This window comes from Schistocerca americana, chromosome 10, assembly GCF_021461395.2.
Source record: "Schistocerca americana isolate TAMUIC-IGC-003095 chromosome 10, iqSchAmer2.1, whole genome shotgun sequence".
Classification (NCBI taxonomy): domain Eukaryota; kingdom Metazoa; phylum Arthropoda; class Insecta; order Orthoptera; family Acrididae; genus Schistocerca; species Schistocerca americana.
In genome coordinates this window covers 146,274,954-146,297,670 of record NC_060128.1, presented here as the reverse complement: position 1 = coordinate 146,297,670, position 22,717 = coordinate 146,274,954, and the positions used below count along the sequence as shown (strand labels likewise).

At 39.9% G+C, this 22,717-nt stretch overlaps 1 protein-coding gene across 1 annotated transcript in view; it reads right to left on the bottom strand.

Annotated features, from left to right (window-relative positions):
• Positions 1 to 2,856: 2,856 nt before the first annotated feature.
• LOC124552313 (protogenin A-like) overlaps positions 2,857 to 22,717 on the bottom strand; it is a 394,295-nt gene continuing 374,434 nt past the window's right edge. Inside the window, exons 19-20 of the mRNA XM_047126586.1 lie at positions 7,986 to 8,122; positions 2,857 to 4,652 (exon numbers count right to left, since the gene is read on the bottom strand). Of these exons, the coding sequence (XP_046982542.1) occupies positions 4,562 to 4,652; positions 7,986 to 8,122 (228 nt within the window). The 3' untranslated portion in view covers positions 2,857 to 4,561. The remainder of the gene's footprint in view (positions 4,653 to 7,985; positions 8,123 to 22,717) is intronic.

The window sequence follows — 22,717 nt, the reverse complement described above, 5'->3', positions numbered from 1 at the left end:
CAAATTAAAAAATATAAAAACAATTAAGAGCAGCTGTTCCCAGAAAAATCACGCTATTTGGTAATGCATTCCGGGACTATTAAAGTGCATAAAAAAGAGACCACTCTGTCATATGTAGCAAATCTTCATGTCATCTTATTTAAAAGTTACAGGACATCATCAGTGTCAATCATCATGGCTAATGCAAACAGTCCTGGAAAGAGGAAAAGAGAGAGGACATGACAACGGTAATTTGTAAAATCCTACCTTACATCAGGAATATAAAACAACTCTATAAAGAAGAATGCTGTGAATATGAACTGTCATTGATGAGATGATGATCTTTTGGAATGTTTCTACCAGTTTCAGTATTTTTTAATTTGCTGTATAGTGGTGAAATGAATGAATATAATTTACTTACAGATAATAATAATGATAATTCAGTGCCCAATGCATACTTTTACAGCTGTGACTGATTCAATGTTGAAGACTTCCTGTTATGGCTCCTGATCTATTAGCGGACGCCAACTCTCAGATAATGACTTAAGCATGAAAACCACTAGTTCCTATAAAAGTTTCTGATTAGACCAAAAATATATTTTTAACAATTTAAATATCCCTGCAATAGCACATAGATGGATGAATGTGTGGTTATTCATGTCCGATACACAGCTTTTTTGGTGAGTAATGGCTAGAAGCCACCATATGTTACATTATGTGGTACTTAAAACAGTATATGAGAAAATGGGAAACACGCATGTTTTGTGAGACAAATGATCAAGTTGCGCTACAGAAGCACAGTGGCAGTGGTTCAAGGGTGTCACCGACTGTCACACACAACTGGGACTAATCGATCGAGGAGTAACGGCCGACAGAGACCAACTGTCGTGGACTTCATTTTTGTTAGTTTGAACTATTGCACAGTATTACGTCCATAAATGTAGTAGTAAGTAGAATGTGTTTGGCCCTTTTAAGGTGTCTTTAAAGTTTTTACCAGCATTGTAACTAGGGTCCCTGCAAGTCAATAATAATATCATGCCTGGCTATTTTCTGTCAAAATAAAACTTCTATTTTCATATAGTAAAATCACAACCTTCTGCAGTGCCAGTATCACTGCCAACAAACACAACAGTGCTCTCCGAGGAACTAACGCGATGTTACGGGACGAGCTGTAAATTATATCCAAAACTGTGTGCAGAACTGGAAATAAATCCTCTCTGCATTTCTTCTACAACCAACGTTACACTAAAAAAAGGGGTGCTTAATACTGAATAAACAGAACAAGTAACACAAGCGGTACAGATCTGAGGCAGCAGACTACTCGGCCGTAATATTAGTGAGTACAGCGCGAAGACCCTGGGGTATAGGAGAAAAGTAAGTTGCACTTAAGGCAATGTGACAAAATAATAGGGACAAAATGAATGTGGAGAGTCGGCATTACCAATGAGTACATTCAATAACAACTTCCTTGCAATAAATTGCCTTTTCTGTAATACAGTCTCAGAGTCTGCCGAGCTAGTGAGAATAATTTGTCATAAAGTGTAACAAAATAGAAAGAACCAAAATTACACACAGTTTCATGCCAGAGATTACACTATTCAAAATCCTGTCTGGTTGACAGTTATTTTACTCAATGACAGTTATTTTACTCAAAACAGAGTGTGATACTTTTATGATAGGATGTGATATTTACTCAGTTTCGAAACTGTTGCCACACACTACACAGTGAAAGTGTGTAGCAATTTAGGAGATAACATTTTATATTGTCATGATGCTAGTACTAGTTACACAGTGCTTTGTCTGCCACTGATTCCACCATTCAAGTGCAAAACAAAAATGACACAAAAATATACAGTGTTTGAATAGAACAGACTTGGTTAAAGCATTGCTTTCACATATAATCTTTGACAGGGACCACCAGTGATTCTACAAAAAGAAGTATATGACAAAAAATGTTTCCATTACATAAAGTACTTTCTGTTGGATGTTTTGACAATATAGAACATAAGAGAAAATACAAAATTATTGCTGTTTATAGACATTGGCAGCACAAGCTAAAGAATACAGGAAATCTCCACTAAAAACTAGTCACATGAATACTAACATCACCAGAAGTATAAAGTGATGTGACTGATAATGGTATGCTTAGAGAACAGAAAAGCTTTCACTGAGATACTTTCCACAGCTGGCAAAAATTCTTAGGTAACTGTAGAGGAATTTCACTAAATAATTGGCATTGTTTAATAAGGGGTGCTTCTGTTTTGCTTGTGCGCTTCTGACAGTCTTGAGAAATTCAACTTAAATCCACACAAAAAAGGCAAAATATTTTCAAGTAAAGATAATTTTAGACAGAGATTGAGAGTAACAATGTATGAAAACTGAAGATTCATTTGTGTAAAGGTATTCTGACCAAATAATTAGCAGTGGGGTGCACTGAGTGCATGATATCAATAAAATGACTTCTAAAGTCAAAAAGTTTCTGCTAATTCTGTAATTTCTCTGATCAAAAAAATAAGTCTCCATACATTGTTGGCGACTGCCACAGCAGCATGGTAAAGCTGGGATGTACAAATTATGGTGGTCCCCTAAATGTTATATACTTCCATAAAATCTCCGTAAAAATCAATAACAAACAGGACAGTTTCACCCTGTGTTTACAGTTATAAAGCAATGATTTTGTTTTTTTGAAAAAGGGAAGAAGAACAGTCTGAGCAGAAGATCTATATTTGCAGATAGTGAAAACAAACTGTTTTCCCTTTGATAACATGACACAGATTCATTTGTGTTGCTGATGACTTAGTACACACTTATGAAGTCCCTACCAGCTGAAGAGAGATGTTGCATGGAGTAAGCAAAAATCATGTAACAACTAAAAAAAATTAAGTGTGTATGTTTGTGTGCTGCCATGTAAACACTGGAATAGTGTTGTAGTATCTCTTATCTTGAGATAATTGAGTAATCAAAACAAAAAACTGTTTTACCAACACTATCTCGAATCTGAAAAAAGTCGGACCCAGGCTACACAAAAAATGTGAAGAGGCTTCATCTCTGCTGAAGTACTGTGCAGTTAGAGCAAGGCATCCAAAGCTCAACATCTAAATCCTGCAGAGTTCTGCAACAAATCAAACTCATAACAATTCCTCCTTCACACACCCTGGATCTGATGCACACGTTTACACACAAAGAGATATTGGACACTGAATGAGATAGCCAGATTATATTCTGGAAGACTTCGGCTAAAGAGAGGTACCTTATAAATCCCGCCTACTTCTGGAGCATATTAAAAAGCAACTCTCCATTCTTACTGTATCAATTAATGAAGAGAGAACCAAATTTGGTCCAGTATTTTTCCCATGTGTTCCTTTTCCCTTTCTTATTATAATTTCAAGTTCAGGTTATCAACCTGGATGAAAGTGTGTCATTTGTGAGTCAGCGATTCAAGTAATCTAGGGACAAATGGTGAATAAGACACTATATTATTCCAGGCTTTCTCAATGTTTTGTTTGGACTCCGACTACCGTTACAATTATTGGCCACAAAGCACTTGATGATACAATTACAGGAGTTTTTGATCAGCAACACAAATAATCACAAGAAATTATAAAACGCAGTCTATCAAAGGGTGTAACAATTTGTTCCCTCCGCCTGACATCTAATGGAATGCAGAATAACTACTGTACTTGGAAACTATTCTAGACACTGATTAGTGTACATGGAAATGTAATAAAACCTGTCGGTTTAAACAGCGTTTTGTATTATAATTTTCTGTTACATTTTTTACAAGAAGAGTTATTTTCAGGTACCATCAATTGATTCTCTTTTTTTTTCTTTTTTTTCATTTGCACACAGGACATCTGTGTCATACAGAACCAGCAATAGTGTTTGTTTAAACTTTTATCTGTTTAGAACTGCTAGGCGAGACACTTAAAGTGACCAACGGTAGCTACACAGCTACTGACAAATAAAAAATAAAGTGGAATCTCTGTCTCGCAAGCTACACTTCAGTCGCTTTTACAGTCGCTCACAGCCAACTGACAGTGGCGCACACTGCAGTGCAGTTGCGACACGGGCAGCCGCTCCCGACAAATCGATAACAAAATAAAAAGGGTCGCTACATTAAATATTGTTCCACTATTACTTTTCTTCCTTTACAGTAATTAGGCAAAGTATACTAATATCACTGTACGAGTAATTTATTCCCAGCACTATCGTGTTGTCACTTTTTTAAATTTTTTTTAGAAAATTAAATTTGTCTTTTCTGCTCCGTCACTCCGTACTACGTTCAGAAAAAAATGGCAAAAAGCAAAGAAGAGAAACATTGTACAAATTAAACATTTATAAATACGCTACCCTTAACACTACGCTTTATAATACACGTCACTTAAACTTTAGAAAACAAAACCACACCTCTCCCTCTCTGACGGCGACAGTGTGCCATTTCCGGGAAGTGGCCGGAGGAGTAGTACGCACAATGGTGCCGGCGGCAGAAAGAAATGCGAGGAGGAGGAGGAGGAGGATGAGGAGGAGGAAGCATCGTGTGGCATGTACCCGCATCCGTACACGGAGTGGCTGGTTCCGACGGCTACTCTGAGGTCGTTGACGCCATGTCGGAGCCCAGGAGGGTCACCTGTGTCGTGTCCACAATCGACCCCTCAGCTGAAGTGTCCGCCGCACTGCACAAGATAACTCAGTAACAGTCACTTGTGGTTATCTATCCTACGTGACATTCTAAAAATAACACAACAAACAGTAAAGGTGTCAACTTGTCAACAGGTGCACAAATGAGGCTGAAAACTTCATTAGCTTTCCTTTTTTAGATAAAGTGCGTGTGCGTACACACACACACACACACACACACACACACACACACACACACACACACACACACAATATCAGACAAAAAGTACCCAGATACATGTTAGTGGATATTAATGTAGGGTGTGCCCACCCTTCACCTTTGTAACAGAGTGAACTCTACTGCATACATGTTCAATGAGGTTTCTGAATCTCTGTGGAGGACTGACTGTCCATTCTTCTTAAACAGCTGAAACTGGAGAAGATAGTGATGTTGCATGCTGGGGTGTGGGAGTGAAGTATACGTGCTGCTTTATGACAGGCTGCACTGTCATGCTGATCAAAGTCTCAAAAGGACCACTTCGAGTGCGAGGTCACAAAAGGTAAACGATGTTTATGGCATTTGACACCCTACATATTGTCTATCGTGCAACCGCAGTAATGGCTGCTTATGGCAACAGGTGGATGCGACTGGAGATATCCAATGGTGAGCACAGCATGAAGCTGTGAAGTGCAGCTGAACCGTTTAGCCAATGAATTACGCACAACAGAGCTACAGTGCTAATGTTACTCATACAGAGCAGTGCAATGGCAATGATAAACAAAGCAAACTTTGCACCATATCGACAACGACAGTTGCCAAAGTTGACATTTCGACAGAAAGGAACTGAGAAAATTTTACAGTGTGAAAGAGAAGTAGCAGATGAAATATTAGCATTTCTGCTTGACGATTCAGTGGAAAGTGTGGGGTCATATACGCTTGACTGTGTGGACAGTGTATGTGACGAGTACAGTGATAATGATACGTGCTTAACGAGGCAAAGTGATACTGAAATAGGTGTTGAGCAATATAGTTTATCATCCTTTTCAGACAGGGACCCACCAATCCTGTCATCAATTAATCATAGTGAGGGACAACCATTGTGCAAGGTGTGTGTACCACACATAATTACGTGTATGAAAGATGATCTGCAGTGTAGTAAAAAGCAATTCAGAACAAATTTTGAATAAGCTTGTAGCAATATGACCGTGTAACAGATACGAGAAACTACAGATATTCAAGGGACAATGCACACTTCTTACAAAAGCTGGTGTTTGCACATTTCGAGGATGCTCGATACAATTTACAGGATGTGCACGACAGTGACCTATTATGTTACACACGTCAAACTGTGCCTGACATAGATTACAATGATTTTGAGGGAAGCAGTGAATGGTTTCGTAACTTCAAACAGTACTACAGAATTGGAACATGTATAATGAAATTTCAAACAAGCGTCAACTTGACGGTGCAGAGCAAGCTGCAGAATTGGCCCAAAAACTTGTAGATGAGATAAACAAATTTATTTCATCAATCAGTAATGAATTTTTTTTCAACTCTGACCAGTCAGGATTTGAAGAGGAAATGCATATGAATGGAACCCCGGAAATTACAGTTACCAAGAGAGTTGTACTGAGATCAACAAACATCAACATCTTAACGCATTCATATATAATTATGCCGACCATTAGTTTGGACGATAAATCAATTGGAAAGTTATTTACTGTGCTGTGAGAAAATGGAGGTTTTTTTGCCTCCTGTGACTGCTCCTCGTGTGCGCGGGCAGCAGGGAATATTTACATCACAGCAAGAAAGAGTGGGAAAATGGGTTTTGTAAGAGGAGTACAACTATGGCACGCACACTGATTTTGGCCAATAGCTAGTGAAAATAACTCGTATTTGCTCAATTCCTGGTCTTCTTATAAAAATTAAACTCTGCACAGCAAACTGCCCCTCCTGAAAAGTGTGTGACATTGCAGTTCGTACCACCTGGAACCACTGGACAAATTCAGCTTCTAGAAGTTTTTTTTTTTTTTTTTTTTTTTTTTTTTTTCTCTCCGTGCCTATAAAACATATTATTGCACTATCCGCAGCTACATCTTAAAGGATAGCTTCGCCATCACATTCCGTCAGTTCTCATTATCCCATTGCACTGATATGATTCTATATGTGTTCTTTAAGAGTGGATACCCAGCTAAATGTTCTGCACAGCTCACACCTTCCTAGGAGTTCGCCTTTGATCTCGATGGTGCAAACCTCAGTGATGACTGTGGTGTGTCACTTTTCATTTGGTGTTCACTGTTTATTCTGAAGATATCTCGAACATTGACAGGGTCCATTTAATGAAATGTAACAGATACATCTCATAGAATGTTGATCCCTGCACCTCCTGTACACTCATCATGCATGTGGTGAGTCATACGCAGCTACTATTTTTCCTGTCACAATTCTTAAAAACACTTTCAAATGAGCCTTACTAAGACTGAACTTGCGACCTTGCACTTGGGGGTTCCTTGTCAGAACTGTTCCTTTGCTGTATGCAGCACACAGTGATGTACAGTGTGTTCTTATCCTTCTGTATACAGCCTTTTCTTAAGTGTGAAAAACATTTCAGTACCATAATATCACCTTGTCAGTACATCACCGTCTGCACTACGTGCAATAGCAGATAGTGCTCTCCGAGCATTCACCAAACCTAAAGCCATCTACATCTATATCCATACTCTGCAAGCCACCTGACGGTATGTGGTGGAGGGTACCTTGAGTACCTCTATCGGTTCTCCCTTCTATTCCAGTCTTGCATCATTCGTGAAAAGAAAGACTGTCGGTATGCCTCTGTGTGGGCTCTAATCTCTCTGACTTTATCCTCATGGTCTCTTCGCAAGATTACGTAGGAGGGAGCAATATACTACTTGACTCCTCGGTGAAGGTATGTTCTCGAAACTTCAACAAAAGCCCATACGGAGCCACTGAGTGTCTCTCTTGCAAAGTCTTCCACTGCAGTTTATCTATCATCTCTGTAATGCTTTCGTGATTACTTAGCTTGATAGGATACATAATAAGGTGCAGAGGAATAATTAATTCGCTACTGGAAACAATTGTAGGAGATACAAGTAGTAGTAGGGTGGCGAAAACTTCACTACAACAAGTGGGTTCAAATGTATGTTGTAGTTGTTCTGCAGAGATGAAGAGGCTTTCACAGAGGAGACCAGTGGTGAGAATTGAATAGAACCTGTCTCGGGAGTGAAGAACTCCGCAACACTGTTCGGAAAACATTGGGCACTTTAAAAGTAAAAGCTAATATGCCACTAGACTAAAATGATTAATAAACCTTGGGCAGCTACAGGACTAATTAATTCTGCGTCCAGTTACAACATGCGCTGGGACTTACACAGAGTCGCTGGTGGCGGATCCGTGCTGCACGAGGAGCTGTTCCCGCTCCCCCACCCCCGCAACCGCACTGGCACCTGCCCCCGCCTGAAGGCCCTCGTTCCCCAGGGAGGCACCTCCCTTGTCTCCACATTTGTACTGAAACAGCAGAGTGGGTGCACATTTAGCAGTGGGTTGCTGAAAATGTGACACAACAGGGTATCATATGCAAGATGCATCACAAAAAAAGTGTCAGATTCCAACATTTAATTTTCACCAGTGAGCGGAAGCTCTTCTCACATCACCCATTTCCACAAAATATTGTGCATATTCTTTAACTGACAAGTAAATTTATTTTTTATAATTTTGTTTTATTAGAATTGGCCCCTCTGACAAAGTTACATGATCATGGAAAACACACACTACACCACTAACTGAATAATAATTAAATATGCTAAAGAACACTACTGTTGCTGTTGCTGCTACTACTGCGACTACTACTAAAAAAGCTGTCAATAGCAACAGCAGCAACAACAACAACAACAACAACAACAACAACCACCCGAAAAATTATCACATTTCACAGAAAAGGTGACAAAAAACATTCAGAAAGTGGAATGTAAAACTTTAGAGATTCTCAGTCCAAACAGAATGAAACACAACTATGGACTAAAATCCCAGAAAATGACAGAAAAATTGTCCCGTATCATGGCAGGCATCAGCAAAAATGTTAAAATTTTATGGACACACTCAACAGATAGACTTGCCCACAATATTTAACACGCATGTAACGTCTGAAAATTATACTCCAGATTATGCAAGGCAAAAAAAAGATATAGTGAGGATATAAATAAATCCCCTGGAAGTCTCAGGCAGAAACTCATACAGTCAAAAAATTGACAGCTGGGAAGTGCAGCCGGAGAACGAGACTGTAAAGAAAACAGGAACAAAATGTACTGAAGAGAGAAAGACACTTCATGGAGTAAAGTTGAGAGTTGCATGCAGACTCAGTAAATTGAATCATAAACCTTTGAGGGATCTAGCAGGGTCTAATAGCACATAATAATAATTATAATTATAGTGAGTTCTATCAATTTGATTACTTTTGGGTGATGTCAAAAATTTCTTAATATTTTTAATATTGAAAGTCTGTGGACAGTCATTGTACCTTCATAAAACCTACAAACATTATTGCAAGAGATTTGTCTTATTTCCTGTGGTATGCCATGATTCATTTTAAAGTGATGATTTGTGCTGCATGGCTTCTCACTGCACAAATAGAATACTTGAGATAGAAAGAATAATACTCAGAATCTCCGCATGCAAAAAATATCAAGAAAAGAGTCACTGCGGACTAGCTTCTAATGCATCAGTATACAAGAAAATGGAACTGGTACCATTGATCTCAATAGCTACAGCCCAGTATCACTCCTTGCACCATTTTCTGGAGATGTTGAGAAGGTAATGTACTCCAGGACTGTCACCCACCTGTGTAGTAATGGGATACTTAGCCAATCATAGTGTGGATTTCAAAATGACCATTTACTGTGTCCGCTATTTGTGTATTTGCTGAACACATTATAAAATCTTTAAATGACAAAATATCACCAGTTGGGATCTTCTGTGACCTATCAAAGGCACTAGATTGTGTCAGTCACAATATTCTATTAGAAAAGAGAAGTTTTAATGAAATATATAGATCACCACACGCCTGGTTTAGAACTTATACAAGTAACAACAGAGAAAGTTACCTAGGTTGGTTGTGCAGTACAAAAAGAGACCCCACATCATCTGCATGGGGAGAAATTACAATATGAGTCCCACTAGGTTAACTTATTGGCCCACTAACGTTCTTGATCTGTTAATTATCTGCATCTTGCATTTGACTCAGGACCTAGAATTAGTCTCATTTGCACATTATATAAGCCTTATTCTGAAGCTGAGCAAAGAAGCTTCAAAGAGAAAATAGTAAATAGTGATTTGTCAAAGTTAATGATAGCTTCCGCACAAATGGGCTAGCCTTTAAGTTTGACAAAATGCAGTTCACCCAGTTTCGTGTGGTCAAAAGGGTACCACCCCCTATTAACCTAGTATACAAACAAGAAATAATAGATGGATGAAAGCAATAAGTTCTTATATGTGCAAAGTGATGAAAAATTAAACAGAAGAAAACCATACAACAGTTCTACCAAAATGTTTATGGTCAGCTACTTTTGCCGTAAGATTAACTGGCAGTTATAAAATCAGTCTGTTAACATATTTTGAATATTTTCATTTATTGATGTCTTCCAGCTTAATATTCTGGAGCAACTCCTCAGTTAGCCAAAAAGTATTCATTGGACACAAGAAAATAATTTTATGAGGCTCTCAAAGGCATCTCTTTATGCTGCTGGGAATGTTAATCGCAACCTCACAGTGCATTTATTCACCTATGGCATTTGTTATGAACAACTCAGCTGAGTTCAAGAACAATACAGATATTCACACGCAGGATGTGCATTACCCTTTAATGAGTCTAGAGAGTGAAATCTGCAGCTCTAAAACTTTTTGACAATCTGCCCACGGAAATAAAACATCTGACAGATAGCGATGCGTTTTCAAAAGTACACTGAAGATGTTACTCCCAAACAACTCATTCTATGCCACAGAGGAATTCTTTAATAGAAGTAATTAGCCATTTACACAGCACATAGCCATACTTTCTTTTTAAATAAGCTATATGTACACAATTGTTGAGCCTCTGGTGGCCCCCTTTTTGACAGGCTGCCTGTTAGCTTCCGTCTCGGGTTCTTCGATGATTTTTCTGATATTTTCCCAGCACGAGTGGCTGGCATTGTTGCACCAATGCCGTGGTTCTTCCCTTGTTACCTGCAATGGTCATTTGTTGCAGCATGGGTATCCAGGATCTCCTTACTGGTTACTCTGAGGTTTTTCTGTATCTTGTGGAAGCTGTAGTCATGTTAGAGGATTTACATACCTTCCCTGAACAACTGGGGTGGTAGTTTTTCTGCACTGCAAGAAAAACCGTGTCAGCAAATTTTATTATGTGGATGGTCTGACATAATGCATGCACCACCACAGCTGATTTCTCCACCTGTCCCAACCTGAAATTCTGCTTATGTTTGGTTATCCTGATGTTTATTGATCATTCAGCAATTCCAATACAGGCATTTCCACATTGATAGGATATTTGGCATATTCCTGTCACAGCAAGTGCGGTCTTTTTTCTCCTTTGCAAATTTAGACACTCTTTGATCTTCTGGTTCAGTTCTTATATAGTCTTTGTTATGTCTGTGTGAAATATGGCCAGTCCTATCAGTCATACTAGGAATGTATAGAGGGAAGGCCATACCAGACATTTCTTCTTCTGTATTGTCACTTTGCTGAGCGTTAGATTTTGTGACACTTCTTATGCAACTGGTAGAATACCCACTGCTCCTGCAAAAGGCTTTCCAGGTGCTGCACCTCATCTCTGTGATGCTGTGGCTCACATACTCACCTCGCATGTGTTTCAAGAATTTTAATCATCCCTCTTTTCTAACTCAGGTGAAGGGATATGTCGGAAATAGAAATATCAGATAAGGCCTTTCTATCAAACATCGCTACACTGCATAATGCAACAAGCAAGGCATAAATATCATTTACAAACCAAACAAGAATATCAAAGGGTGTTTTGGATCAGCAAGGACAAAAGGGATTCGATTAGCGACGTCAAGAACATACCCCATACTCCCTACACGTGGAAAAGTCTATATTGGAATGACTGCATAATCCATCAACACCAGGTTCATCAAACACAAACAGCACTGCGGGTTGGGACAGGTGCAAAAATCAGCCACGGCAGGGCACGCACTGTGCGAGACCGACCACATAGTAAAATTTGCCGAAAGGACATGGTAATAGCTTCAATAAGAAAGAGGAAAGGCTCAAAGTAAAAAGATCCTGGATTCCCGTGCTTCAGCGAATGACCATTGCAGGTAACAAGGGGAGAACCGTGGCAATAATGACCAGGGAGAAAGCCTTCAGACATTCGCGCAAAACGTAGACATAATCTGCAGGCCTGAGCTCAACTCTAGTCCACCTTCAGCAGTTGAGGGTGAAACTCCGACAATATCAGCAAATTGTGCCGCTGAAATGTCATCAAAATTGTGAAACAATCACCAACCGAAGAGCCCGAGACAGAAGCCAACAGATAATTTGTAAATTATGTATGTAGCCTGTTTCTTCAGTTGACATTCTCCAAATCATAATATTTGTCACGAATATTATCTATGAAATATGTACTTAATTAACTACACTCCCAGAAACAGCTGGAAGTAGCTGCTTCTGCTTGTTAATGTATAACTTGAGTTGTTCCCAAGCCTAAAGACTCTCCTCCATAACGAGATTTAGGAAACATGATGTGATGTGTGAACGAATGGAATGCACAAGCTTGTATTTCATCACCACTAGAATAAATATACCCTTCAGTTTAGATATGACGACAGTTTCTGCGTCAGCTGGTATCGTATTTCTTCACTCATGATTGTGATTTTGGGTATTGGCCCATTCTCAATTAACACCTGTAGCAACATACAGTTCCGAAGAAAAGGCGACACACATTTAGGGACACATTCTGTTCTCAAAAATCTGCAACATTCATGACATGTGCACAAGAAAATAGGGTTTCTTGTAATTTATATAAAGGACATAGCACTTCACTACAAATGAATCTAAGTCTTGCTGCATAGAAAGCTATACCCAAGAGTTCTCAGGTACATTTTCCTTGGTACTTTGGAAGATCTTCGTAGTTTTGTTTTTGCAATGTGCAACTGGAATCAGGCCAAACAAATACTGTTCACCACGTGTTTCATGCAATGCTCAGTATCAATGGAAATCATCACTTTCATTCCAGTTACAAACAAAATGTTTTTAAAGTGCAATTTTACATCCCCATTTGATAGAGTGGTCCCAAGTTAGTGTAGTGCAATATTCATTTCATCGATACGTATTAATAGAGACCATAAAATAGGAAGAGTAATCAATGCTCCAACAGTGACTGAGCAGCACTGTTGCAAGGCAGTAGCAGTCAGTGGGGGACAGAGCAGTGCTAACTCCCTATTTTTCACGTTTTACTGTCGCTGTTAAGTAAATCAATTAAACGAATACTACATTACAATAATTTGGCACTGTCCTATTGAATGTGCACGTAAAATTTCGTTTTAAAGGTAATTTTGTTTGTAACGGGAAACAAACTGACACTTCCCATTGATATGGCATGTTGCATAACATGTGTGATGGGCAGTATTTGTTTAGGCTGACTCCAACTACACACTGCAAAAATGAAATTGCAAATATCTGCTTAAACACAAGGGAAGCTGCACCTAACAACTATTAGGAGAGATGCCCTGTACATGAAAGACTGTACTATCATATGTCATCAGTAATATTAGATACATAGCAAACGTCTTCAACCCCCTGAAAAAATAGAGCTTATTTCCTGGCACTACAGGTACAATCTGTGGATAGTAATACCCATAAGTTGACAGAACTTTATTTGTCAAATGTCGCACTTGGTGCATGCACAGTGACAGATAAAAAGTGCAGTACTGACATGAATTCAATACAAGCTGTTAAGCAGTGTGCTTGTAATACACTTATTCCTATCCGTAATTAAAAGTATCCCGAATCCCCTATCTCAAGTGGAACTTGTAACAGAGCAAGCTGGGATAGCTTTACTTCCTCTCTTGTTCTGCCATCTGCCTCCTTTTCATTTTTGCCTAATTACCATTAACATCTACATCTACATCTACATCTACATCCATACTCCGCAAGCCACCTGACGGTGTGTGGCGGAGCACATGCACAAGGATCTGCAATTCCATAAAGCAGAAAGGTTGGCCCTCAGTCTTAAGGAATATAGCACCAGGTCTGATTTAGTGTTTAGTTTTGTGTATGTACTCAACTTCCTAATTTATTTTGACTATTCCTAGTTAATACCTTTGTTACAGGATGAAATCAGTAACTGTTTCGTGACTTAGATTCTATTGTTGACTCATAAACAAATATAAATTCTGTACTAATTATAAACATTTGAAAGAACTACTAGGATTCTTGAAGTATTTATTTGGCTCCATTTTAAAACACATTAGCAAAGCCAGCCCTTAATTAATTCCAAAATAACCAGGTTTGTCCAAAGTATTGTTTGTTTATCTGTTACTTTCATTATATAAACAAATAATTCAGCCCAACTTGGTAGAAGAACTGTTAAAAAGAAGGAATTTTTTTATGTATTCAGTTAATTGAATGAGGTACGTTTTAATTGTAATTTCTGTAAATTAAACATCAAACAATGTATAGTTTCAGTAACTATTACTGTGAGGATATATAAAGGATGGATTTTTGGTCTCTAGACAATCAGTGCATGGCCGATTATCAGATGGGAAGTCTATATCAGTTGGAGTAACAACAATGCATTAACTTAACAGTGGAATTAGTGTAACACAAATAGGCCATGTTTAAAACAATTTCAATGTCCGTTCAAGTTATTTGAGAAATAGTGTCACATGTACCTTATTATTCTATTATTCTGCAACAACTGCGAACTGTGTGGTTAGGTTCTTCCTGCTCACAGATGTTCAACAGCAAACTACTGTAGCAGTATGCTGATGTTTGACTGCAACCTACTAATGAGGCTTGTCTACATCTACCAATAGTGAACTGCTCATATAACTGTGTAATATTAAGTGGGGCGGGGCTTGTGAACAGTGAATGCAACTGTTGGCTACATTGTTTACAACAGTCAGTGTAAAACTTCCACCCCCCCATTTTTCAGCCACTGTAACAATGCAGTACGTTGACACCGAGGACTATCAATGGAGAAATAAAGCAGGTGAACATTACAAACTGACCGCTAGATGTCACGAGAGGTGGTCATGCCTGTATAAAAGGAGTTGGGGAATATTGTGTTGTTAGCTGAGAAGCAGCAACTGCAGAAATGGTCGGTCAGCAGAGCTCAGTGACATCAAACATTCTACATCTACATCCATATTCCGCAAGCCACCTGGCGGTGTGTGGCGGAGGGTACTTCGAGTACCTCTATCGGTTCTCCCTTCTATTCCGGTCTCGTATTCTTCGTGGAAAGAAAGGTCGTCAGTATGCCTCTGTGTGGGCTCTAATCTCTCTGATTTTATCCTCATGGTCTCCTCGCCTGATATACGTAGGAGGGAGCAATTTACTGCTTGACTCCTCGGTAAAGGTATGTTCTCAAAACTTCAACAAAAGTCCGTACTGAGCTACTGAGCGTCTCTCCTGCAGAGTCTTCCACTGGAGTTAATTATCTCCGTAACGCTTATACTCGAACATAATACATGTTCCAAAATTCTACAACTGATCGACATTAGAGATATAGGTCTACAGTTCCGCACGTCTGTTCGACGCCCCTTCTTGAAAAGGGGAATGACCTGTGCCCTTTACCAATCTTTTGGAACGCTACGCCCTTCTAGAGACCTATGGTAAACCGCTGCAAGAGGGAGGGGAGCGGGGGGGGGCAAGTTCTTCGTTTACTCTGTGTAAAATCGAACTGGTATCCCATCAGGTCCAGCGGCCTTTCCTCTTTTGAGCAATTGGCTAGTCACTGGATGTCACATGATTAACAAATCCCTCACAGACATTTCAACCCTTCTACAGCTGCCCACGTCAAGAGTCAGTGACACGAATGTGAAGTGGAAATGCAAAGGCACACTTCACATACCGATCGACTGGGACTATCGAGCATTGCTTACAGTGGTCATAAAACGTCCTGTATTGCTAGTGGCACGAGCCACTCGTGAGTTACAAAGTGCTACCAGCTGGCACAGTGACTGCATGCAAAGTTAAAAAGAACGGCGGGGTACAACAGTCGAGCAGCTGCTCATAACCCACACACATTTCTGTAGTCGGCGCCAAGCGACGGTCGAGGTAGTGTAAAGACTGACTCGGTGGGATGACGGACGACAGGAAATGAGCCGTACAGAGTGACGAATGTTGCTATAACCCTCAGACGTCTGATGGAATGGTTTGCATTTGTCGAATGCCTGGAGAATGTCACCTGTCGTCACTATAGTGTGGAGGAGTGAAACACGAAGGTGATGGTGTTACTGTACGGGGATGTTTTTCCTAGTCAGGGTACTGTCCTCGTAGTCCACTTAAGGTAATGCTAAATTCAGTATGATATAAACACATTTTGCGGCGCTGTGTACTGCGTACAAAAGAGGTACGCAGTACTGATATAATCTACACCTACGTAACCTGCGGACCACCATACGGTACCACTGGTAGTCATTTCCTCTCCTGTTCCACTCGCATATAGAGTGAGGCAAAAACCACACTCTACACGTCTCCGTACGAGCCCTAATTTTTCATACCTCTGTGGTCCTTAAGCTAAATGTATATCGGCGACAGTAGGATCGTTCAGCTGTCAGCTTCAAATGCTGGTTCTTTAAAATTTCTCAATAGTTCTCCTCAAGAAGAACACCGCCTTCCCTCCAGGGTTTCTCGTTTTATTTTACAGAGTGTCTCCATAATAATCACGTGTTGATCGAACCTACCAGTAACCAATCTAGCAGCCCACTTCTGAATTGCTGTAATGTCTTCCTTTAATCTGAGTTGGTGGGGATCCCAGACACTCGAGAATTAGTTCCTCTAGTGTTCTACGAGGCATGTTTTTTAAGTAAGTACCATTTTGAAATTAAAAAAGGACGTGCTAAGATATCTCAATAATTTTATGTTTCGCCACAAGCTCACAGGCATTGTCTTGCAGCAAAAGGATGCCCTTGCTCAACTTCCATGGACTGTTGCTTTGATTCTGCTGTGACGTAGGGAACCATTGTTTCATTTCCCGTAACAATTTGGCTTAAGAAATCATCACCGTCGTTGTGGTATGGCTCAAGGAAAGTCAATGCACTGTTTAAACGTTTGCTTTTGTGCACATCCGTCAACATTTTCGGTACCCAACGTGCACACAATTTTCGGTAATTCGAGTGCTCAGTCACAATTCCATACAAAACACTACGAGAAACATTAGGAAAATCATCCCACAAGGAGGAAATCGTAAAGCACCTGTTGTCTCTCACCTTATTGTCCACTTCCTGCACCAAATTTTCATTAATGACCTAAGGATGCCCACTCCGTTGTCCACCATGCACATTTGTGCGGCCATCTTTAAATGCTCTCACCGACTTTCTTACCATTCCACCACCAATAATGTTTTCTCTGTAAACTGCACAGACCTCACGATGAATATTGAGCCTTTTTAGGCCTTTAGCACTAAGAAATGTTTTAACAGTCCGTACTTCACAGTCAGTGGGACTCATAATTATCGGAGGCATCTTAAACACTCAGTACACAATGTAAACAAGGAGGAATCAAGACTGTAATAGCGTCAGTGCGTAGATTAAGGTACAGGCTTTCATGTAAAAATAAAATTATTGAGATATCTTAGCACATCTTTCTTTAATTTCAAAACGGTACTTACATTGGACCTTGTTTACAGATGAGCTACACTTTTCTAAAACTCCCTCAACACACTGGAGTTGACCATTCACCTTATGCACAACAATCCCACAGCTGTTCCATTTCATTTTACTTGGCAGTGTTATGCCTAGATATTTAATAGACCTGATTGTGTCAAGTAGCGCATTAGTAATGCTGTATTCGAACATTACTCGATTGTTTTTTCCTTCTTTAAGCCAGCTGCCATTCATTAGACTAATTACAGGTTTTGTTTACATTATCCTGTATCCTCCTACAATCACTCAACGATCACACTTACACATACACCACGGCATCATCAGCAAAGAGCTGCAAATTGCCGCTCGTCTGTCTGTCGAGCCACATATACGGAGCATAAGCCCCGTCCTATCCCACTTCCCTTTGGCACTCTTGATGACAGCCTTGTGTCTGATGAACATTCACCATTGACGACAGCGAACTGGGTCCTGTTACTTAAGAAGTCTTCAGGCCACACACGTATCTGAGAACTCATTCTGTATGCTCATACCTTTAACAGTCTGCATCAAACACTTTTCAGAAATCTAGGAATATGGAATCTTCTTGCTGCCCTACATCCATAGTTTGCAGGATATTGTATGAACATGGGCAATCTGAGTTTTGCATGAATGTGACTTTTTGATCTCAAGAAACTTCACTATATTTGAACTGGGAATAAGTTCAACAATTCTGAAACAAAGGGATGTCAAGAATATTGGTCTGTAAGGACTGACTGTATGAGGATGGCAATGCAACCTGTCATTAAGCAGTATCCTGGAGGCAATAGTTTGTGGACAACAACTGTCCTGAAATGGACTGGCCTGCTCACAGTCCCAACCTGAACTAAATGCAACACTTTTGAGATGAGTTAGAACATTGACATCACTCCAGACTCCATCATCCAACATCACTACCTTCTCTGGTTTTGGCTCTTGCAGAAGAATGGGCTGCCATTACTCCAAATACTTTTCATCATATAGTGCATATTGGTGAATTTTTGCTTCAAACCTATTTGCCGTAATGCTTTAGATTTAGTTATGTAATAGACCTATTAATACCAGACAAACCCAGACTCCACTGACAACATTTTGAAGTTTCAGTGGGGATAAGAGACCACAGTATCCACCAACTTGTTACAGAATAATAATGTAATATGACTTATATGGTTTTTTAATCCAAAATATTCTATAAAAATATCTTTCCAACAGTGAAAAGCTTTTAATATGCAACCATCCAAATGTAAAACTAGTAGCATATAGTAATGCAACATCCCTCACACTGATACAAAAGTGCTGTGATGTGATGTGGTTGAGAACAGCTTAACGTAGAAGTGTCATATCACTCTTCCAGTTTACTCAGTGAACCCAAATAGGGCCGATTATTCGTCAGTAAACCTACCCGTACAGAACTGTATCACAGTTAAAGTACAACTGACACTTCCACGTAAAAAATCCTGAGGCAGAACGGAGTAGTACTAAACACGAGCTTGAGGGCAACGAGTAATGTGGGCATTACTGCCGTCAACAACAAGTATTAGCCGACACGAGATTACTGCACTTGGCCTCCTGTGGCCATTGTCAGAAACATGCAGTGATGAAACTTCCTGGCAGATTAAAACTGTGTGCCAGACCGAGACTCGCACTCGGGACCTTTGCCTTTCGCGGGCAAGTGTTCTACCAACTGAGCTACCCAAGCACGACTCACGCCCCATCCTTGCTGCTTTACTTCCGCAGTACCTCATCTCCTACCTTCCAAACTTTGCAGAAGCTCTCCTGCGAACCTAGCAGAACTAGCACTCCTGAAAGAAAGCATATTGCGGAGACATGGCTTAGCCACAGCCTAGGGGTTGTTTCCAGAATGAGATTTTCACTCTGCAGCAGAGTGTGCGCTGCGAGGACGGGGCGTGAGTCGTGCTTGGGTAGCTCAGTTGGTAGAACACTTGCCCGCGAAAGGCAAAGGTCCCGAGTTCGAGTCCGGCACACAGTTTTAATCTGCCAGGAAGTTTCATATCAGCGCACACTCCACTGCGGAGTGAAAATCTCATTCTGGAGACATGCAGTGACGTTGCGTTAAACAAGTGCAGCAGTGACCAAGGAATACGTTACACTGTGAATGATTTCAAGATAGTTGTGCATACACTATAAAGTGGTTCAGCATGTACTCGTGAAATATCGTGATAAAAATTCACGATAAGCCGATCAAAGTGCCCTCACTCCCTCGTGCAATAATATTGTGGTTGACTAATACCGTGAGTGAGTGGAATGTGCAGTCGCAAGAGGAACAGGACTTCCGGTCCAGTGAATATAGAGTTATAAATACAAAATCAAGTAGGGGTAATGCCAGAGTAGGTTTAATAGTAAATAACAAAACAGGAATGCAGGTACGCTCCTATGAATAGCATAGTGAACACATTATCATAGCCAAGATAGACACTAAGCCCACATCCACCACAATAGTACAAGTTCATATGACAACCAGCTCCACAGATGATGAAGAGATTGAATGAATGTATGAAGAGATACAAGAAATTATTCTGATAGTTAACACAGACAAAACTTTAATTGTGACGAGGAACTGGAATGCAGTAGTAGGTAATGAACAGAAGGAAAAATAGAAGATGAATGTGGACTGGGGAAAAGGAATGAAAGAGGAAGCCACGTGGTAAAATTTTACACAGTGTGTTTTAACCATCACTAATACTTGGTTTAAGAATTCTGTACAAATGTTGTGTATGTAAAAGAGATGTGGAGATACTGGAAGATTATGAACTGATTATATAATACCAAGATTGATGCCACCTACAGGAAAATTAAAGAGGTCTTCAGAGAAAAGAGAACCACTTGCATGTATGATTATCAAGAGCTCAGATGGAAAACCAGTTCTAAGTAAAGAAGGGAAAGCAGCAAGGTGGAAGGAGTATATAAAGGGTCTACACAAGGGAGACGTACTTGAGGGCGATGTCATGGAAGTGGAAGAGGATGCAGATGAAGATGAAGTGGGAGGTATGATACTGCGTGAAGAATTTGACAGAGTACTGAAAGACCTACGTTGAAGCAAGGCCCCGGGAGTAGACAACATTCCATTAGAGCTACTGACGGCCTTGGGAGAGCCAGTCCTGACAAAACTACCATCTGGTGAGCAAGATGTATGAGACAAGCGAAATACCCTCAGACTTCAAGAAGAATATAATAATTCCAGTTCAAAGAAAGCAGGTGTTGACAGGTGTGAAAATTACCAAACTATCAGTTTAATAAGTCACAGCTGCAAAATACTAACATGAATTCTTTACAGACGAATGGAAAAACTGATAGAAGCCAACCTTGAGGAAGAGCTGTTTGGATTTCGGAGAAATGTAGGAACACATGAGGCAGTACTGATCCTCTGACATCTCATAAAAGCTACTTTAAGGAAAGGCAAACCTATGTTTCCAGCATCTGTTAGACTTAGAGAAAGCTTTTGTCAATGTTGACTGGAATACTCTCTCTCAAATTCTAAAGGTGGCAGGGGTAAAATACAGGAAGCAAAAGACAATTAACTGGCAGTTTGAAGAGTCAAGGGGGATGAAAGGGAAGCTGTCTTTGAGAAGGTAGTGAGACAGGGTTGCAGCCTGTCCCCAATAGTATTTAAACTGTATATTGTGTAAGCACTAAAGGAAACCAAAGAAAAATTTGGGCTTTGGAGTTCAGGGAGAAGAAATAAAAACCTTGAGGTTTGCCGATGACATTGTAATTCTTTCAGAGACAGCAAAGGACTTGGAAGAGCAGTTGAACAGAATGGACAGAGCATTGACAAGAAAATATAAGAAGAACATCAACAAAAGCAAATGAGGATAATGGAATGTAATCAAATTAAATCAGGTGACTCTGAGGGAATTAGATTAGGAAATGAGACACTTAAAGTAGTAAATGAGTTTTGCTATTTGGGCAGCAAAATAACTGACGATGGTCGAAGTAAAGAGGATAAAATGTAGACTGGCCATGGAAAGAAAAGCATTTGTGAAGAAGAGAAATTTGCCAACATCGAGTATAGATTTAAGTGTTAGGAAGTCTTTCCTGGAAGTATTTGTACGGAGTGCAGCCATGTATGGAAGTGAAACGTGGATGATAAACAGTTTAGACAGGAAGAAAATAGAAGCTTATGAAATGCAGTGCTACAGAAGAGGCTGAAGGTAACTAATGAAGAGGTACTAAATAGAATTGGGGAGAAGAGAAATTTGTGGCACAACTTGACCAGGAAAAGGGATCAGTTGGTACTGGAGGGAAGTGTGGGTGGAGGGGGGGGGGGGGGGGGGGGGGGGAGGGGGGGGGGCAAAAATCTTAGAGAGAGACCATGAGATAAATACAGTAAGCAAATTCAGAAGGATGTAGGTTGCAGGTTGCAGTAGTTACTTGGAGATGAAAAGGCTTGCACAGGATAGAGTAGCTTGGAGAGTTGAATCAAACCAGTCTTTGGACGGGAAACCATAACAACAATGGCAAAACAGATATTGCAAAACTAGATTTTAAATTGTAAGGCTTTTCCGGGGCAGGTGTGGACTCTGATCATAATTCACTGGTTATGAACTGTAATTATAATTTAGGAAATTTCAAAAAAGGTACGAAATTAAGGAGGCAGGACATTGATAAATTGAAAGAACCATAGGTTGCTGAAAGTTTCAGAGGGACCATTAGGCAATGCTGGACAGGAATTGGGTTAAGGAACACGAGCTTCAAGAGATGAAAAGTGAAGGCAGCACAGAATTACATAGGTTAAAAGATAAGGTCTATTATAAATCCTTCAATAAAACAGAAAATTGTGAATTTGGTTGACAAAAGGAGAAAATTTTAAAACTCTACATGTGAAGTAGCTGAAAGGAAATACTCACATGCAAAAAAATGAGATTGAAATAGAATGTAAAATGGCTAAGCAGAAATGGCTAGAAGACAAATGCAAGGCTGTAGAAGCATGGATAACTATCTGAAAGACAGGTATCATCTACAGGAAAATTAAAGAGTCCTTTGGAGGAAATAGCAGCAGCTGTATCAATATTGAGATCTCAGATGGCTAACCAGTGTCAAGCAATGAAGGGGAAGCTGATTCTATAGAGGGTCTTTATAAGGAAAATAAACTTGAAGATAATGTCATAGAAAGTGAAGATGGGAGATGTGATACTCAAAGAAGAATTGGACAAAGCACTGAAGGACCTAAGATAAGACACAGTCCCTGCAGAACAAAACTTTCACTCACAATTACTGAGGTCACTGGGAG